Here is a 16,280-nt window from a genome sequence, read left to right on the forward strand (position 1 = left end):
AAACAGCTTCTTATAAAAGTCTCTCTCTAAGAAAACACTTTAAGCCCAAACTTTGGCATTAATATGACCTTCCTTAACTGAACCACTACAAAGGAGACGACCACGCAAATAAATTGAACCGTACAACTTCCCTTCCTTATACAGCATGAGCAGCACATCTAGTTAGAGGGGATGGTGGGTTTGTTCCCTACTTCCCTTAGATAGGGAGAGGGGTGGATATCCTCCTATTTAAATGAAATTGAAGAAATACTCAGAAGAGAAGGAGCAGGGTTTGATAGTTGGGAGAAAATGTGAGTGAACAGAGTTGGAAATATTTCAAGGAAGAGGAAACTTGAATGGAGGTGAGATGGAAGAGCAGAATCTTTGAAAAGCCCTGAAAAGGCATGCTTTCACGCAAGAACTCTAGGGTCAGAGATTCCCCACAGTCAATGGATCTCACTTCTCTCTTGCTGTGAAGGTTGACTTCGGGTGGTTATTCAGGTGTATAATGGCACACTGAAGGAACAGAAGCCAGAGTCATGTCGCTTTTTAAGAATATAATCCACCGAGAGAACAAACACACATTGATGTAAAACTTCCTCTCTGCTTCTCATTCTCTGTGACCCACCTACAGGCTGACCGTCCTTTTCTTTATGAAGACTCTTCGGGAATATCGTAGTCATTTGGCCCAATCTGAGCCAAACTAGTAGGAAAGGAAAGGGGTACAGATGACAAAGGGGGTACATCTATTGAGCACTTAGCATGTTCTAGACCTTTATTTCACATAATTTTCACAATGACCACTTGAGGTGGGTATTGTCCCTATTTTACAGACAAGGAAGCCAAAGCTGAGAGAAATTAAATAACTTTCCCAAGGTTACAAAAACCTAGAATTTGAATCACTGTCCATCAGTCTCCAGAGCTTATATTTCCCCTCCTGTAATTGCTGCTTCCGGGACCTCTCCAGTCTGTTCAGGGGTGATGCTCACAGGAAAACCCTACTCTTTGCTACTTGATTTACACTTTACATTAGTATTGAACCGTCTTGTAAATGCTTTCACTCAAGTTTAGCACACACACATTTAGTTCCCTGAGGTCTTTTAAGAAATGTATCTCTCCTTAGTAAGTCACATATTAGAAATAAGCACATTTGGTTCGAAAATGTGGTGATAGAAGCATAGACTCCACAGCTCCACTCATTGGATGCTTCCACAACTCTAATTCCCTTCCGAACAGGGCCAGAGCTCCCCTGGGAACAATTAAATCATATGGAGAAGCAGATCATTTGACAGCCAAATGCATCCTACCACATCCTGGTGCATCACTAGTGAGGCTCCATTCCAGGATTGTGTCTCAACCACTGGCCATGACATGCAGACTCCATCTGTGGAGGAAAATCAATGTTTTACAATGAAGCACTTGCATCCGCTCTCATAGGAACCTCTGTTCCATATAGAATATTCACAGAGCCATTCTCTGTGGCCTTGTTCTGAGTTTGAAAAGATTCCCTAGGGCAGCCGGGGTGGCTCAGTGGTTTAGTGCCGCCTTCAGCCCAGGGTGTGATCCTGGGGACCTGGGATCGAGTCCCGCGTCCGGCTCCTGCATGGAGCCTGCTTCTTCCTCTGCCTGTGTCTCTGCCTCTCTGTGTCTCTCATGAATAAGCAAGTAAGTAAATAAATAAATAATCTTAAAAAAAAAGATTCCCTAACAGAGAAGACAATTTAACAGATAGAACCATGTCACAATGCAAACACAAGACATCCAGTAGGAGAAAAGAGGCACTAGTTTCTGAAAACTGTCCACAGTTGGACACCCCATATTTCTTGGGTAACCAAAATCATTCTTTCATTTAGGCAAATAAACCTGGCTGTATACCCAGGAACTAAAGAGAATGACAGAGAAAAGAGAAAGCAAAAGGAAAAAAGTCAGTGGGCCTAAGAAGAATTTTCCTCTTTTTAATTCCTGTTTATTGTGTTTGATGAAGGGAGAAAGACTCCTGCTATAATATAATTTTCACATACTTTTACTTGTGACTGGACTATGGTGAACTGGAACAGAAAGAAGGGTTAAGAAAGGGAAGGCAAATAAAATCATAATAAGCTGTTGAGTTGTTTTAGAATTTTTATTCTGTCTTTATGAGATTTTGAGAATGTAATTAATTCACACTTGCAAAGTTTTGAGCAATTATAAAGATTTATAAAGTAGATCATAAAGTGATGGCAGTTGAAGCATATCCCTGGCAACAACCTCAATCTATTTCACGTTTCTTGGCATTCATAATTTGGTAGCTATGTAAATTATACACAGAGATGCACTGTTCTACTTTGTAAAACCTAAAAATACTAAATACTAAAAAATGTAGAGTGATGGATGAAAAATGAAGTCCTTAAAGTTTAAAAAAATATTAGTTGTTGGAAACTCTGGTATATTTTACTGACAACTATACTCAAAATTCTGTTTTTACCATGTTGTTTCCTGGAGCATTAGGGGTGTATTTTCTACGTTAGGTATAATACAAGCTATTTCAATAATCTTTCACAGTATTAAGGGGCACACAGAACTTCTTACATCCTTAGGTCCAATTTTCAGTACATTTTATCCTTCATCATGTCTGCTTGTCTTCATAAGATTCTGCTCCATTTTCTACCGTAGCCTTACCATTTTCCAATATTCAGAAATCAGAGCAAAGATATCCTGCTTTTCTTCAGAATGAACTATGGATACATATCACCCTGTTTTTGATCTACTATAGAAACTATGGATTATGTTTATTTTAGAAAGACATCACTTTTATATATTACATATTATACGTCTGGCTTATGTTTTAAACAGATTTAAATAGCTTATGTCTTATTTTTTTAAAAAAATTTTATTGGAGTTCAATTTGTAGCTTATGTTTTTATTTTTAATTTATTTATTTATTTATTTATGATAGTCACAGAGAGAGAGAGAAAGAGAGAGAGAGAGAGGCAGAGACACAGGCAGAGGGAGAAGCAGGCTCCATGCACGGGGAGCCCGACATGGGATTCGATCCCGGGTCTCCAGGATCGCGCCCTGGGCCAAAGGCAGGCGCCAAACCGCTGCGCCACCCAGGGATCCCTGTAGCTTATGTTTTTAAATAGCGCGTTTTCCTCCCATCCCATTTGGAATCAGGGCCTCAAACGACGTGCAGGCAATACCGCTTCACAGACAAGGAGTTAGATGGTATCCCTGTTTGTGAGGAGACTCTTCATTTCCAGGTTTTACCCGGGCTCCCTTCTTGAGCTGCGGTGCCGGCTTCGTCTTCCAGCTCTGGAAATGCGCCCGCCGCAGCCTTGAAGGAGCTTCTTTACCTCCTCGCGTCCAGCTCTTTGAATGGGACCGCTTGGGCGCCGCTCCAGAGCATCCCCGCGTCCATAGCAACCAGAGTTCAGCTTCCTTTGTCACCTTGGCGACGGCTGCGCCGGGCCGTGGTCGCTATGGAGACCGGGGGCGGGTCGCCGGGGCCCGGGCGGGCAGGGCGCATGCGCGCGGGGAGCCCAGCTGCGCGGCGAGCCCGCGGCCCCTCAGCTCCCGCGACATGGCGCTCAGGCGGCGGCCGGCGGGTTGGCTCCGCGCGCGGCTGCCCGGCCTCGTCCTCCTGCTGCTGCTCAGGGGTGAGTGCGCGAGTGCTGCCCGGGGGCCGGGCGGGACAGCGGTCCCGGCGCGGGCAGGGCGGGGGCTCGGCCGGAGGGGCGGCGGGGGGCGGGGGGGGCAGCGGGTCGGTGCGGGGGGGGGCAGCGGGTCGGTGCGGGGGGGGGGCAGCGGGTCGGTGCAGGGGGGAGGGCAGCGGGTCGGTGCGGGGGGGGCAGCGGGTCGGTGCAGGGGGGAGGGCAGCGGGTCGGTGCAGGGGGGGCAGCGGGTCGGTGCAGGGGGGAGGGCAGCGGGTCGGTGCAGGGCGGGGGACCGGTCGGTGCGGGGGGGGAGGGGAGAGGCACCGGGTCGGTGCAGGGCGGGGGTCAGCGGGTGGGTGCAGGGGGGGACCGGGTCGGTGCTGTAGGGGGACCGGGTCGGTGCAGGGCGGGGGTCAGCGGGTCGGTGCTGTAGGGGGACTGGGTCGGTGCAGGGGGGGGCAGCGAGTCGGTGCTGGGGGGTCGGTGGCCGGGGCACGGGGGGCCCGCCGAGCGGAGGGCACCGCTCTCTGCACCGACAGACCTCCGCAGCGGAGGCGTGAGGTCCGAACTTGCTAGAAGACTCTGCAGACGGGCGCCTGGGTCAGCAGTGGTCAGTGAGGGGCCTCCCGAGGTGTGGGGGTCACGACCCCGAGGCCTGGGTGTCCTCCCCATGGGTGAGGGGCCTCCCGAGGTGCAGGGGGCACGACCCCGAGACCCAGGTGTCCTCCCGGTAGGTGAGCAGCCTCCCGAGGTGCAGGGGCACGGCGGGAGGCCTGGGCATCTCCCCGTGGGTGAGGGGCCTCCCGAGGTGCGGGGAACAGGACCTCCAAGCCTGGGTGCCCTCCCCGTGGGTGAGTGGCCTCCTGGAGTGCAGGGGGCACGACCCCGAGGCCCAGGTGTCCTCCCGGTAGGTGAGCAGCCTCCCGAGGTGCAGGGGCACGGCGGGAGGCCTGGGCATCTCCCCGTGGGTGAGGGGCCTCCCGAGGTGCGGGGAACAGGACCTCCAAGCCTGGGTGCCCTCCCCGTGGGTGAGTGGCCTCCTGGAGTGCAGGGGGCACGACCCCGAGGCCCAGGTGTCCTCCCGGTAGGTGAGCAGCCTCCCGAGGTGCAGGGGCACGGCGGGAGGCCTGGGCATCTCCCTGTGGGTGAGGGGCCTCCCGAGGTGCGGGGAACAGGACCTCCAAGCCTGGGTGTCCACCCTGTGGGTGAGCGGCCTCAGAGTGCAGGGGGCACGACCCCGAGGCCCAGGTGTCCTCCTGGTAGGTGAGTGGCCTCCCGAGGTGCAGGGGCACGACCCCGAGGCCTGGGCATCCTCCCCATAGGTGAGGGGCCTCCTGAGGTGCAGGGGGGCACGACCCCCAGGCCCGGCGTCCTCCGGGTGGGTGAGGAGCCTCCCGAGGTGCGGGGAGCAGGACCTCCAAGCCCGGGTGTCCCTCCGGGTGAGTGAGCGGCCTCCCGAGGTGCGGGGGGAGCTCACCCGGTTGCAGCCTTAGGAGATGTGCTTGTTAATTTCTCTCCTGCTGTAAACAAAGGAACTGAATCGGGCAAACCCAGCTTTACTTCCGGGGAAATAAAATGGCCTGGGTGTCAGGCAGGTGCCCTATGTGTCAACAGCCAGGCCTAGGAGACCCGGCAGACCCGCACCCCGAAAGAGCATCTGGGCCCGTTCGATCAGGTCACAACGGTAACGGGCGGTTTGTGTCCCCCCACCCGTCGGTAAGGCCCTGGGGTTTGTTGTCCAGGAAACGTTGGGCAGAGGACTGGAGATGGTGTTTAGTGAACAGGACTGTCCTCTGGGTGCTTGGAAGTCCTGAGCTCCCTTGGTGCTGACCCAACTGTGTGCGGAGTTATTAACCCACTTCCAGGTAAGACAACTGAGACCTAAGTCAGGTCCCCTTTCCAAGACTGCAAGTGGTAAAGACTCACCTTTGCCTAAAGCACCCCTTGCTCCCTGAGTGGACATCCACAGGTGGCCACACGAGCTCTTTTCAGCTCTGAGGTCATGTTAGTGTTTGGCTCAGTTGCCCTTGTCATCCCATGATGTTTTCCAGAATATACAAATTAAAGCACGAAGTGACTGTTTGGGAGTGGGGGTGGACAGACTAGGAAAACAAAGCACTCCTGTGTTTGATGTTCATTCTTGTGGAATGTTCCTATCCGTGATAGATAAAAAGTGCGAGTCTGAGGAGCCATGGAAACATGCTTTATGATGAGGGGTAGGTTTCAGGGTATAGATGTTGTCCATCTACTTTGCCTGAAAGTGATTTCCAGAAACATGTGGTTGAGGGAGAGAAATGATCAAAGGCTAGCCAGGGGACAAGGGTGTCAGGAATGTCCAGCTCCCGGCTTTGTTGGTCACACTGACACTGTCCTATTCACAGACTGGAACAACTCCCTATTGTTGAAAAGTTCTGTTCACAGGAAAGTTTGCAGTTTTTATTGCAGACGCATTTGGCAATTCTATTTAGGAATGAATTTCAGCTTGGTGGCTTGTTAATAAAATTAGAAGATGCTAAGGACCTCACATACCCTTAACTCTAGTTTGCTTTCCTGGAAGTGCAGGTTTTGTGGCTTTCTTGATATTAACGGCTGGGATTTACCCGCAGAGCACAGGAGGAAGAATAAAATTTTGCAAAGTAGGACTGATGACAATCATTCTGAAGGGATGCAGCTATCTTTTTTTTTTTAGTAGGGAGCACTTTTCCTCTTATTTTGTGTGTATTTTAAACATACTGTAATACCTTGAAAACTTTTTTCTTCCATGGGTCAGGACAGTTGTGTCTCTCTTGTTTTTGTAATTCTTTTCAATTACTACAATTACTGCTCTTCTTCAGCATTGTCATTTAAATACATTTCTTCCTGATTTATTACATTCTTTATTAGCCTTTGCCGGGCTCTGTTATAACAATTTAATATATATTCGTTTCATGTTGATAACAACTCGGGTTGCTACTATTATTTTGCGCATTTTGTGGATGAAGAAACAGAAGAACGGAGAGATTCCGTAACTTGCTCAGGGTGATAAGCCCATGCATTTTAAATTTAGAAATCTTGAACTATTTGTGTTAATCTAATTTCTGGTTGCCTGTGTTAGTGCATTTGACAGTGGATTTCTTGTTAGGCGCCAGTTTAACAAATTATTAAATGTTCAGAGCTGTGTGGTTTGCATATAAAATATTCTTTTGTTATGTTGGTGACAGGTGCAATTCAGTCTTACAGATGTTACACAACGTGTCTTTTTTTGAATGATTATGTAGTAATTACTTTTTGGTTTCCAAATCTTTTGATGTCCTAGAGAGAAGGGCTTCATTTAGAATTAAAACCGTAACAGTTTATATTCTTGGGATAAGACAACTTGTGTGCTGAAGTTTAGCAAAATCTGGAAATTGAAATTTCCCGGAAGATTTTTGAAAATGATCCTAAAACATTTTTTAGAATGACTTATTTTATATGGTTTTAATTCCTTTTAAGTTATGTGGCAGATATAATTTCTATCAGGCGTGTGTGTGTTCGTGTGTTCGTGTTCAGAAAAACAAAGAACACCTGCCCTGCAGCCTGCAGTGCCTCAAATCAGCTGTTCATTCCCCAATGACTTGTTGATAGACATTTCTTCCTGAGTGCTTCAGGCTGCGGAGATTGAATGGATAGCTATTAGAGATCCTTAGTCATAAGTAATTGCAGTATTACATCCAGACAAAGTTATTCTACCCCCAGCCCCTAAGGTCTCTGTAGCTTGGTCTTAAGGAAGCCCGGTAGGGGAGACTCAGAACGGTTTCTTTGAAAGAAACCAGACTTGTAATTAAGCACATATAATGTAATGGAAGGAGCTATGGATTTAGTATATCTGGATATACTAGCAGCTGTTAGAGATGTGGTATTAGCAGATTCCTTCTCCACAAATTCTTTGGATTTTTTTCAAAGCACAAGTGCGGTAAAAGAAAAGAAACTATGTGAATAAAGTTAGGATGTATAGAGTCTGTTGAATGAGACTCTAGTCATGGAGTTGGATTCTCCTTTTTAAGTTATGTTTGGAATCAGGTGGTGTGAGTGTGACACTGTTAGGGTTGAATACAGATTTCACAGATTTCTTCTTTCTCTGCCCTCTGAATGCTAACCATATATGCAAATAGCTTCACTGGGGTATAAAGAGATCCTGAGAGAAAGTTTTGGTAAGCACATTCTTTTACACCTAGTTTAGCAAGGACAGTATCCGCTGTGGGACTGTATATGGAGATCTAAGGCCTTCATTTACTGCCTCTTTGCCACTTGTCATGACAAACAGAAAGCTTCTCGAGAATTAGCCTTTGTTTCTGATATAAGGGAATGCTGTAGTATTTTGTGTTGGTGTGTTTTCTTTGTTTTTAGGTGGTGTCTATTATATGGTATGCATTAGTTTTCTCCGTGAGTAGTTAGTGTGTGTCCAGCAGGGGTTTCAGTGCTGATTGTGTAGAAACCTCAAACTGTTTAATAAATTAAGGCTGCCCATAAACAGTTTTTCTTATGTTATCTTTCATTTTCACAGAATCCCAAAGCTTCTGTGGTTCAGCTTTCTCTCTGTAAATTATTGCCAACATTCTGCTGTATTCATGCTGCTACCGCCTAACCTGACCTAGCTCGCAGTGACCCCTCCTATTTCCATATAAGCACAGCTCTTAGTTTGTAGTTCAGTTTAGTACAGCAGTCGTTTGAGTATCTATAATATGCCAGGCACTATTGTTTGTGCCACGGGTACAGAAGGGAATAAGGTATCCCCAGCTCCAGAAGAGCCAGGGCAGTTGTATGCTGAATTACATTGGGTTTCAGTGACTGGGTGTAAATACGTGTTATCCTCTCAATGATATTAAAAATTCACTGGGAACAGAGGCTGAATTTAATTTCTTTTGTATCTTTCCAGATACAACGATGGTAAATATTCTTTTTGTCACTTGCAAGTCAGTTATCTTAAAAACTTCCTCTGTGTCTAGGCACTTTTTTTTATGTATCTTAGCTCTAGTGGCTGCAGGAACTTTTGGAAATTCTGTTTTTACTACAGTGGTTTCTATGAAAGAAAACAAATGGTATTTCTTGGTTTAATTAAAAATCTTTACCATCTATGCACTTATACAAGGTTAAGGGAAAAAAAGTGGGGAAATGCTTATCGTAAACTTAAATGTTGGGAGCTGCAGATAGGGCTAGCATATACATATGATCACAGTCTTGCAAAACTTGCAAAACTAATCCTGTGCTTAGGGGAAAAAAAAAAACCTCTGGAATATAATGAACCAAAATGTTGATAAGTGCTGTTTTTGAGTGGTGATTCTCATGGCTGATTGTTTTCTACTCTTCTCTTTTTCTGGCTGATTCTTCTGTCCTTTAATGAAGTTAAAAGTTTTCTTTAATGAAGTTTTTTTTATATAATGAAAAAAATTGCATTTTGTGTTGGCCTCTCATAGATGAAATAGAATTTTAAATTTGGCACTAGTCAAGGTTTTATTTTTTTAAAAAAGATTTTATTTATTTGAGAGAGAGAGGAGAGGGCAAGAGCATGGCATGGGATGGGCAGAGTGAGAGGGAGAAGCAGACTGTCTGCTGAGCGGGGAGCCTGGCATAGGGCTCAATCCCAGGACCCTGGGATCATGACCCCAGCCGAAGGCAGATGCTTAATGGACTGAGCCACCCAGGCACCCCAAGATTTTCTTTTAAAATGGAAAAACTTGGGATCCCTGGGTGGCACAGCGGTTTGGCGCCTGCCTTTGGCCCAGGGCGCGTTCCTGGAGACCCGGGATCGAATCCCACGTCGGGCTCCTGGTGCATGGAGCCTGCTTCTCCCTCTGCCTATGTCTCTGCTCCTCTCTCTCTCTCTCTTTCAGATGAGATGTTGGACCCCGAGGTCTCTCTGTTTGACTATCATAAATAAAAAAAAAAACAACAAAAAACAAACAAACAAAAAACTTCTAAAATGGAAAAACTTTGTTTAGTTCAATGTGATAGCATGTTGCTTGTGCTCCTTGGTTAAAGTCAGCCACAGTGGATGAAAGAGGGGCCAACTGGATTCAGTTGTTTGATCATGCATTCTTTGTGACGCATTTGGGAGATGGCTGTCACTGGCTTTTGGGTTGGGGAGCCAGCTGTGGCATCCTCAGCAAATGGTTAACTTGGAAACTGAAAGAGAGCTGATGAGAAAATTTGCCTCTCTCCCCCTTTTTTTGAACAAACAAAATGATCCGAGTACTTGCTCTGGTCCGCTGTTCAGAGTCAGCCGGCATTTATTGAACACCTCCCTTGTGCCAGCTGGGCAACTTCTGGAGGACTGTTTTCTTTGTCTTGGATGAGAGGAACACCAGGTCAAATTGACTTCCTTGGAAAATAGACTCTGAAAGATGTTTCCTGAAGTGAGCTGTCAGCACATGCACCCTTATCACTTCTTCCTGCCCATGGACTTCCTTATTTGATGTCTTTCTCTAAGGAAAATATATAATGTCTTTAGAATGAGGTGCAGCTGTCTGGAGGGTTACAAAGAATGCAGCAAATCATAAGACAGCTGCATGGTTTGTTTTTTCCCCCCCTTGCCATGGTTTTCCTCTAAAGTATCTCTGTCAGGGTGCTGGAACTTAACCAGCCAATCCATATTTATTTGGCAGTCTCTGTTTTCACGGCTGTGAAGCTTTCCATGAGCAAATCAGGGAAGTCTAAGATGAATACTTCTCCAGACCAAGAAACATACAGTTTTGATAGTGAACATAGTAGCATTTGGGTAAAATATTTTAATTTATTTTATTTTTAAAATATTTTATTTATTTATTTATTCATGAGAGAGAGAGAGAGAGAGAGAGAGAGAGAGAGAGAGGCAGGCAGAGGGAGAAGCTGCTCCATGCAGGGAGCCTGATGTGGGACTCGATCCCAGGTCTCCAGGATCATGCCCTGGGCTGCAGGTGGCGCTAAACCGCTGGGCCACCAGGGCTGCCCTAGGTAAAATATTTTATGTGTTTAGAAGTGAGAGCACTTACCTGCCCTGGTAGGGGAGAATTTCAAGCAGGAGCTGGACTTTTAAGGATAATTTTGATTTAGCTAGTGCAGATTTGGGGGAGTGGAGACGTTGAGGGCCAGTAGTGAAGGAAATATTATGAACAAAGTCATAATTGACTTTGGGAATGCATATGTTGTATTTTACGACCTATGAGTTATAATGAGAAATAATACCACCTACCATTTATTGAAAGCTGTGCCAGGCACTGTGCTGATAGCTTTACCTGGGCTATTTTAATTGATCTCAGAAATCAGTTTTTATAGGTTTCATTTTGCTGATGATGAATCTGAGGCTCAGGCAGGTTAGTTACCAGCCTAAGTTTACAGTTAGTAAATTGAGGCCCTGGATCATCCATTGTAAAGAACATTGGAGGGTAACTAGATTGTAAAGTGCTTTCAATGCCAGGCAAAGAAATTTGGACTTTATCACGTAGGTTCTAGAAATTCATGTGGCAGTTTGAAGCAGGGAGGTGATAAAATGATTTTAGAAGTATTAGTCTGATATTCAAGAAGATTGGAAAGGGAGGGTTGGTTAGGAAGTTCAAGGTCACTTCCTTCAGGTGGGTCTTGATCTTCAATTCACTTTTACGCATATCTAACAATTTATTTTGTCCTTGAAATATAGATTTGCTGGAGGTATCATTTTTGGTTGACAGTTTCTATGACTTATTTTTTTTTAAGATTTTTAAAAATTTATTTATTCATGAGAGACACAGAGAGCGGCAGAGATATACGCAGAGGGAGAAGCAGGCTCCATGCGGGGAGCCCAGTGTGGGATTCCATCTGGGACCCTGGGGTCACGACCTGAGCCAAAGGCAGAAGCTCAACCCTGAGCCACCCAGACACCCATTACTTTATCTTAGAGCCTGGAATATGTAACACAGATGCTTTCTGGTTTCCATTATTACTGTTGTGAGGTCTGCACTTAGTCATATCCTTAGCCTTTTCTAGGTTGCCTCTTTTCTCTCCAGCTACTTTAAAGATTTTTTCTTTGTCTTTGGTAATCTGAAATGTTACTACAGTGTGTCTAGGATGGATTTCTTTTTAGCTATTTTCCTTATTAGTTATACTTTGTGTATGTCTGACTTTAGGTCTTTAATTTTTTTATTATTATTATTATTATTATTTTTTGACTTTAGGTCTTTTCCTGAGAATTCTCATGTATTATCTGTTAAAATACTGTCTACCTTCTGTTTCCTTAATTCTTTCCTTCTGGGACTCTGATTCAATATGTATTCAGTCATCCTCTCTTCTAAGACTGTTAACCTTTCTGTCATAATTTCATATTTTTCCCTCCATGCTATGCTTTATAGCTTTCTCTTTTTTCAGCTGTGTAATCTGTTATTTAACCAGTACATAAAGATTTTTTTAAACCAATTGATTTGCTCATTTCTGAAATGGGTTCTTTTTATAATCTGATCCCTTTTGCTTGTTCATTTTTTTAAGAGTCCTTTTTATTTATTTATTTTTTAAGATTTTATTTATTTATTCATGAGAGACAGAGAGAGGCAGAGACACAGGCAGAGGGAGAAGCAGGCTCCATGTAGGGAGCCTGCTGTGGGACTCGATCCTAGAGTCTCCAGGATCAGGCCCTGGGCTGCAGGCAGCGCTAAACCGCTACGCCACCGGGGCTGCCCCTTAAAGTCCTTTTTAAAAAACATTTCATGCATAGCTGTTTTATATTTTTTATCTGATACTTCAAATGTCTGAAGTTCTTGGAGATCTAAATTTAATATTGTTTCTTATGATTCTTATGATGGTTTGTTGCTCTTTACTCATAAGCTGATAGTTGATTGATCGTAATTGGTGCGGTATCTGACTTGAAGATGCTTTTTTTTTTTTTTTTAATTTTTTTTTTTAAATTTTTTTATTTATTTATGATAGTCACAGAGAGAGAGAGAGAGAGAGAGAGAGAGAGAGGCAGAGACACAGGCAGAGGGAGAAGCAGGCTCCATGCACCAGGAGCCCGATGTGGGATTCGATCCCGGATCTCTAGGATCGCGCCCTGGGCCAAAGGCAGGCGCCAAACCGCTGCGCCACCCAGGGATCCCTGAAGATGCTTTTTGTGAGAGAGCATGCTTCCACCAGGCAGTGACCACCTGGGATGGCTTAACCACTTGGAGGGTCCCTGGGATTATTTGAAAATCTCAGGCCCAACTTCTCTGCCTTCCTGCTGACCCAAGGGCACAGTCTCTCTACTGAGGTGTTAAAAGTGAACATTTGCTTTCAGAGTCACATCCCCACCCATCTTTCTGGTTTTAACCCATAGCTATTTTATTTGCCCTTTTAAAGATTCCCTCACTTTCTGGGAGCCCAGAGATGTATTAAAAACTATGGTTTAGGGATCCCTGGGTGGCGCAGCGGTTTGGCGCCTGCCTTTGGCCCAGGGCGCGATCTTGGAGACCCGGGATCGAATCCCACATCGGGCTCCCGGTGCATGGAGCCTGCTTCTCCCTCTGCCTATGTCTCTGCCTCTCTGTCTCTGTCTCTGTGACTATCATAAATAAGTAAAAAAACAAACAAACAAAAAAAAAAAACAAAAAAAAAAACTATGGTTTACATAGGACCTTGTTGGAGTGAAAAGGCCTTTTGGAGTATCTAATCCACTATACTGTTGGAAACTGGAATCTCAGCTTTTATTTAACCCATTTCCCCTAATTACTGTAAGAGCCACATATATTTCTTTATTTTTTAATTTTCTTAAACGATTTACTTATTTTTTAGAGAGTAAAAGAGCATGTGCACAAGCAGGAGGGGTGGAGGGAGACTCAATCTCAAGCAGACTCTGCATTGAGCATGAAGCCTGATGCAGGCTTGATCTCACGACCCTGAGATCATGACCTGAGCCAAACCAAGAGTTAGACACCACCCAGGCGCCCCTCACGTACCTTTCTTTAATACCCAAATGGTGAAGGTAATTTCTTTTGTTTTCAGTTTCAAATATAAAAGTATTGACTATGTTTTTTCAGAGCACATATACCCCCATACAGGTTGTGATATATTTGAAGGAAGAGATTGCATGGTTCTTGCTAAGCATCACTCCTTTGAAGATGGGGTTGTATTATTATTATTATTATTATTATTATTATTATTATTATTATTATTATTTTTGACATTTATTTTAGAGAGTGAGAGAGTCCATGAGCAAGTTGAGGGGAGGTGCAGAGGGAGAGAATCTTCAAGCAGACTCTCTGCTGAGTGTGGAGCCTGGTACAGGGCTTGATCCCACTACCCATGAGATCATGACCTGAGCCTAACCAAAGTGGGATGCTTAACTGATTGAGCCACCCAAGCATCCTGAGGGGTATGTTATTTTAAAGATATACTGAATTGTACAACTATTATCTCTGTCTTGGATTGGATTCTCTGAGAAGCAACCACCTATCATTGAAGATACAGAAACGTAAAATTTGGAGAGTTACAGCTGTTCTGCACTAGACAGACAACTGGTGAAGGTGAAGGTAAAGACATTCAGGGGCAAAATGTAGAAGTAACCTTAAGCTTTATAGCTAGAATCTGAATCTGAGATCCAAATTCCTACAGAATAAAATGCTGGTTCTCTGAAAAGCTCAAACCATGTACTGTGAGGAAGAAAACCACCCACTGCATCTTGGGAAGGCTCCATTGTTTGTAGCCTTTCAGATACTTTTCTGGGTGAAGGAAGGAGCACAGCATCGTGGGTGTTAGGCATTCTGGATTCATTTCCCAGCATTGCATGTGATTCGTTTTTGGACCTTGGGGAGATAATATTGGTTTTAGTCCAAATCATTTGAAAGTAATTTAAACACCATCCTTTTCACACCACCAGCAGAACATCCACATTTCATTCCCTGTATTAGATGACTCACTTTAGCTATATAAGTTTCACATCCAAAGTGATTTTATGGGAATTTAAGAGAATTTTTAACTGATTAGTTGAATTAATTTGTTAATTAAAAGTGCATTAGAAAGCTTTGAAAACCTAGTTTATAGAAATCTCTTTCTCTTCTGAAAGTGTAGAAGTGTATTAGAGCCAGGTAAGCTTGGTTTGAACTCTAAGAGGTTGGGAACATTAATCTTTCAGAGCCTCAGGTTTTTTTTGTGCGTGTGTGTGTGTTTTTTTTCTGCTATAGCTATACTACATCTAATGTTTTAAGAGTTTCTAAGTTTGTTTACCCCAAAGAAAAAAATTGAGGGCTATTTTGTTGGGTTGGTGTTCTAAATTCAGTTTGATTTCTTTGTATCAGATATGAAGTTTCATTCCGACCATAAGTCCACTGGTAATAAAGAACGGGTTTAGAACCTAGTTGTGAATCTCTAGAACCCTGGTTCAATAGAAACAAATATTTTTAAGTGTCTCTAATTTGCCAGGCAATTGTTTCATGCCATTAGGGTACATTGGTGAAGTAGCTTATGTTATGAACACTTTATAGGAACTAATGAAAGCTATGGACCCTTTCCTCCAAACAGTATTCCTATCTGCATATATAAATTTTTTTTTAAAGATTTTATTTATTTATTCACGAGAGACACAGAGAGAGAGAAAGGCAGAAAGACAGGCAGAGGGAGAAGCAGGCTCCATGCAGGGAGCCCGACGTGGGACTCGATCCCGAGCCTCCAGGATCACGGCTTGGGCTGAAGGTGGCTCTAAACCACTGAGTTACCTGGACTGCCCTATAAAAAATTTTTTTTATATACTATTTTTGGGGGTTCACAGCTCCCAGAGGATTATTAATGCACCTTGGGTTGAGAAGCCAGCTCTAGGTCTCAGGATCCTAATGGGGGACACATCCTTTGAATGTTTTTTGAAATAGATGCTGACTGCAGCAGAGTTCAGGAGGGTTACAAAAATATTATTATTATGCTATTTCTTCTTTCCATTAATTCTGTTATAACCTAACTTTTCTGTTAGACTATTTGTGGATAATGACTGTTAGTGTCAAATAGCTGGTCATATTTTCTATACAGTTCCAATTTAAATTACTCTGTAGGTAAGTCAGAGAATGAAGACTTTGATTTAAATGGAAAATAAAGTATTCATGTAACTTTAGAAATGCTTAATTCTATTCCACAGTGTTTCATCATGTTAGTACAGCTCCAGGAGGTGTGCAAGGTTAAGCCATATGAAAAACAGAATGAAATGTCGAGATGAAATTATTGCTGGAATTCCTCTTCCATCTACCTCTGGTGTCTGTGTATATCAGGTCTCTCTCTCTCTCTCTCTCTCTCTCTCTCTCTCTTTTCCTCTCTGGCTCACTCTTTCTTTCTCTTACTTAGGCATTAGTGATAAGAGAAGAGTCCTAAAGACATTTAATAGCATTGAATGAAGGATTTGCACTTCATTGAAGCCAGAACAAATATTTTCTCCTCCTATTACCCTGTGGCCAATAACCCATATGCTGCTTGCAAATTACAACAAACCATTCCTCAGAGTGAGTTCAGGGTCAGGTAACTTTTTTGAGAAGGAGTATGTTTTTGTGTTTTGTTCTCTTTTCAAATCACAGATTTTACTTTCTGTGTTCTTGTAAAGTACATTTTCTACGTGTAGGGTAAATAAAATCTGTTAAAACTTCGGTTGCTTCTATTCTTATATGTGAGCAGTACCTTTAAACTCATATTTTTTTTAAAGCTACTTTTAATGAAACCTTGGGGAAGAAAATTTAATTAGAATTTAGAGACTCTGGT

The 16,280-nt window shown here is 44.0% G+C and overlaps 1 protein-coding gene and 1 long non-coding RNA gene across 2 annotated transcripts in view; one reads left to right on the forward strand and one right to left on the reverse strand.

Moving 5' to 3' along the window:
• Positions 1 to 553: 553 nt before the first annotated feature.
• On the reverse strand, positions 554 to 3,295 carry LOC140631266 (uncharacterized). The gene is made up of 3 exons (XR_012028905.1): positions 3,159 to 3,295; positions 1,287 to 1,363; positions 554 to 682 (listed from the first exon to the last, which is right to left on the reverse strand). It is a non-coding gene; the product is annotated as an uncharacterized lncRNA (long non-coding RNA).
• A 167-nt stretch (positions 3,296 to 3,462) lies between these two features.
• JAM3 (junctional adhesion molecule 3) overlaps positions 3,463 to 16,280 on the forward strand; it is an 82,794-nt gene continuing 69,976 nt past the window's right edge. The window contains exon 1 of the mRNA XM_072822764.1: positions 3,463 to 3,614. Within this exon, the coding sequence (XP_072678865.1) occupies positions 3,539 to 3,614 (76 nt within the window). The 5' untranslated portion in view covers positions 3,463 to 3,538. The remainder of the gene's footprint in view (positions 3,615 to 16,280) is intronic.

The sequence above is a fragment of the Canis lupus genome, chromosome 3 (genome assembly GCF_048164855.1).
Source record: "Canis lupus baileyi chromosome 3, mCanLup2.hap1, whole genome shotgun sequence".
Lineage (NCBI taxonomy): Eukaryota > Metazoa > Chordata > Mammalia > Carnivora > Canidae > Canis > Canis lupus.